The sequence below is a fragment of the Chrysochloris asiatica genome, unplaced genomic scaffold (assembly GCF_000296735.1).
Source record: "Chrysochloris asiatica unplaced genomic scaffold, ChrAsi1.0 scaffold00119, whole genome shotgun sequence".
Lineage (NCBI taxonomy): Eukaryota > Metazoa > Chordata > Mammalia > Afrosoricida > Chrysochloridae > Chrysochloris > Chrysochloris asiatica.
Window position 1 is genome coordinate 8,579,581 of NW_006408637.1, and position 2,576 is coordinate 8,582,156.

Genomic DNA, 2,576 nt, shown 5'->3' on the forward strand with positions numbered 1-2,576 from the left:
AACGGGGGCCTACAAAGGCAAGAAGTGACTGGCTTACAAGCTCTCAAGAGGGAGCCTAGATCCAGAGGCCACGGAGTAAGGTAGAATCTCCACTGAGTAGTATCCAATCTTTCTGGGCGGGGCTGATGAAAGGAGATAGGGATGGCACTCATGTGGTACAACAGTGAATAATTGTTATCAGGAGTGACTGTGAGGGTTGGAAATGTAAAGGTAGACATTTTGTAGAAAAAGGAGGGGAGTGGTTGACTTTGCAATCTAGGAACAGAGGTCCCTGAGAGACCATCAAGGGAGAAGAGCAGAGTGCGGGCCCTATCCAGAGAAGCAGTGACACCAGAGATGGAGGCAGAGACGATAATGTGGAGAGTTGGAGCAGTTGGGGACTCTAGACCCAGAGAAGGAGAGGGTCTGTGTGCTGACAGGGTATAGCCTTTGGTTGGTTGATGATGCATGGAGGGGGTTGTAACCATGGCAATGAAACGATATGTGATGAATGTAAAGCTAATGTTCTCCCATGTAAATGATCACATAATTCACAATAACACATTAAAAAAAAAAAAAAAGAGAGTAAAATACAACTGTGAAAAAAAAGAATTAAAGGTAGAGGAACTAGAGATAAAGTCTTTTTTTCTTTAATACATTTTCAAGACAGGGTAAAAGAGTCGTCCTGTGTTGACCAAGCTCTCCTACCCCAACCCCGCTGCTGCCTGTTGCAGAAATACATATACAGGGGGATTTGGAAAAATGGAATTTAAAAAATGGAATTTTTCCATGACCTGTTTGAAGCTGCCTAGTATACGGTGATAGCTGTCAGAGATCTATTTTTCTTACCTCATCAATATACTCCAGCAAGTCCAAAGCTTTCTTGAAATCATACTCATTAGCTCTTCTGTTTTCTTCACAGATATATAGCTATGGAAAGATAGCATAAGGCACAGGAACTATTTTAAGTAATCATATAACCAATACTGGAGAAAATTAGTCAGCACATCTTTTAAATAAACTATATCCTACTACCAGTGTGTTGATTCTAAAAGTGACCCTATATAGGGCTTCCAAAACTATATAGTTTTACAGAAGTAGAAATCCTCATCTTTCTCCTAAAGAACAGCTGGTGGGTTTGAACCAGCAACCTGGTAGAGTTAGCAATCCAGTACTTTCCACAGCACCAATTAAATTATGTTTTTGTTGCCGTTAAGTGCTTTGGAGTCAGTTCCAACTCACAGCGATCCTGTACAGTATTTCCAAGGAGTGGCTGGTAGGTTTGAATCCAATCCAGAGCTTATCCCACTGCGCCGTACCAGGACTAAAAGTAACCTACTGTTGTTAAGTGCTGTTCAGTCGGTTCCGATCACATGCCACCCCTTGAAGTGGCTGAGCATCAACCAGCTCTTTTTGGTACAGTGACTTTGTGTATTCCTTCATCTTCTTTCGCTGCTTCCTGTATCATTCTTTTGCCCATAGATTTCTTCAATAGTGCAATTTGAGGCTTAGTTTTTTTCTTCAGTTCTTTCAGCTTGAGAAACGCCCAGCATGTTCTTCTCTTTTGATTTTCTACTACTCAGTTTTCCGTAATTCAGTATAATTCTTGACTTTGTTTCTGGACAAATTTTGCAATTTTCTCTTCAGCTCTCTGACTTTCTCATTTCTTCTGGTCACTTTAGCTTCTCTACATCCAAGAGTAAGTTTCAGAGTCTCTGATATTCATTTTCGTCTTCTCTTTCTTTCTTGTCTTTTTAATGACCTTTTGCTTTGTTCATGTATGATGTTCCTGATGTTAACCCATACTTTTTCTGGTCTTCGGTGCATCAAATCTGTTCTAGAGATGAGCTCTAGATTCAGGTGGGCTATATTCAAGGTAATATTTTGGTTCTTATGGACTACTTTCATTTTCTTCAGCTTTAGTCTGAACTTACATATGAGTAATCGATGATCTGTTTTAAAGTCCACCTCTGGCCTTTGTTTTGGCTGATGATGCTAAATTCTCCACCTTCTCTTCCCACAGATATAGTCAATATAATTCCTGTGTATTTCACCTGGTGAAATCCACATATATTATAGCCACTTAGGTCATTGAAAAAAGTATTTGCAATTGGTCTTGTAAAATTCTATCACATATCTCCTGTATGTATCATTTCTATCATTAAGATCATATTTTCCAACTATATTGATCCTTCCTCTTTGCTTCCAACTTTTGCATTTCAATCACCAGTAATTATCAATTGATTGCATGTTTGATCAATTTCAGACTGAAAATGTGGTAGAATTATTCAATTTCATCATCACTGGCTTTAGTGGTTGGTGCATAAATTTGAATAATAGCGATACTAACTTTATTTAACTGATCTTCCTTGTAGGTGTATGGATATTATCTTATCAGACAGCATCTTGAAATGTTCCTTTTAACACTGACTGTGATGGCATTCCTCTTGAATTTGTCATTTCCAGCACAGCAAGTCATATGACTGTCTGCTTCAAGACAGCCCTACAGTCCACTGCAGCTCACTAATACTTGGGATATCGATCTTTATGTGCTTTGTTTCATTTTCGACAACTTCCAATTTTCATAGATTTATTAT

The 2,576-nt window shown here is 38.8% G+C and overlaps 1 protein-coding gene across 1 annotated transcript in view; it reads right to left on the reverse strand.

The window, feature by feature from the left end:
• NUP133 (nucleoporin 133kDa) overlaps positions 1-2,576 on the reverse strand; it is a 100,320-nt gene that overhangs the window by 14,437 nt on the left and 83,307 nt on the right. The window contains exon 23 of the mRNA XM_006868591.1: positions 829-909. Within this exon, the coding sequence (XP_006868653.1) occupies positions 829-909 (81 nt within the window). The remainder of the gene's footprint in view (positions 1-828; positions 910-2,576) is intronic.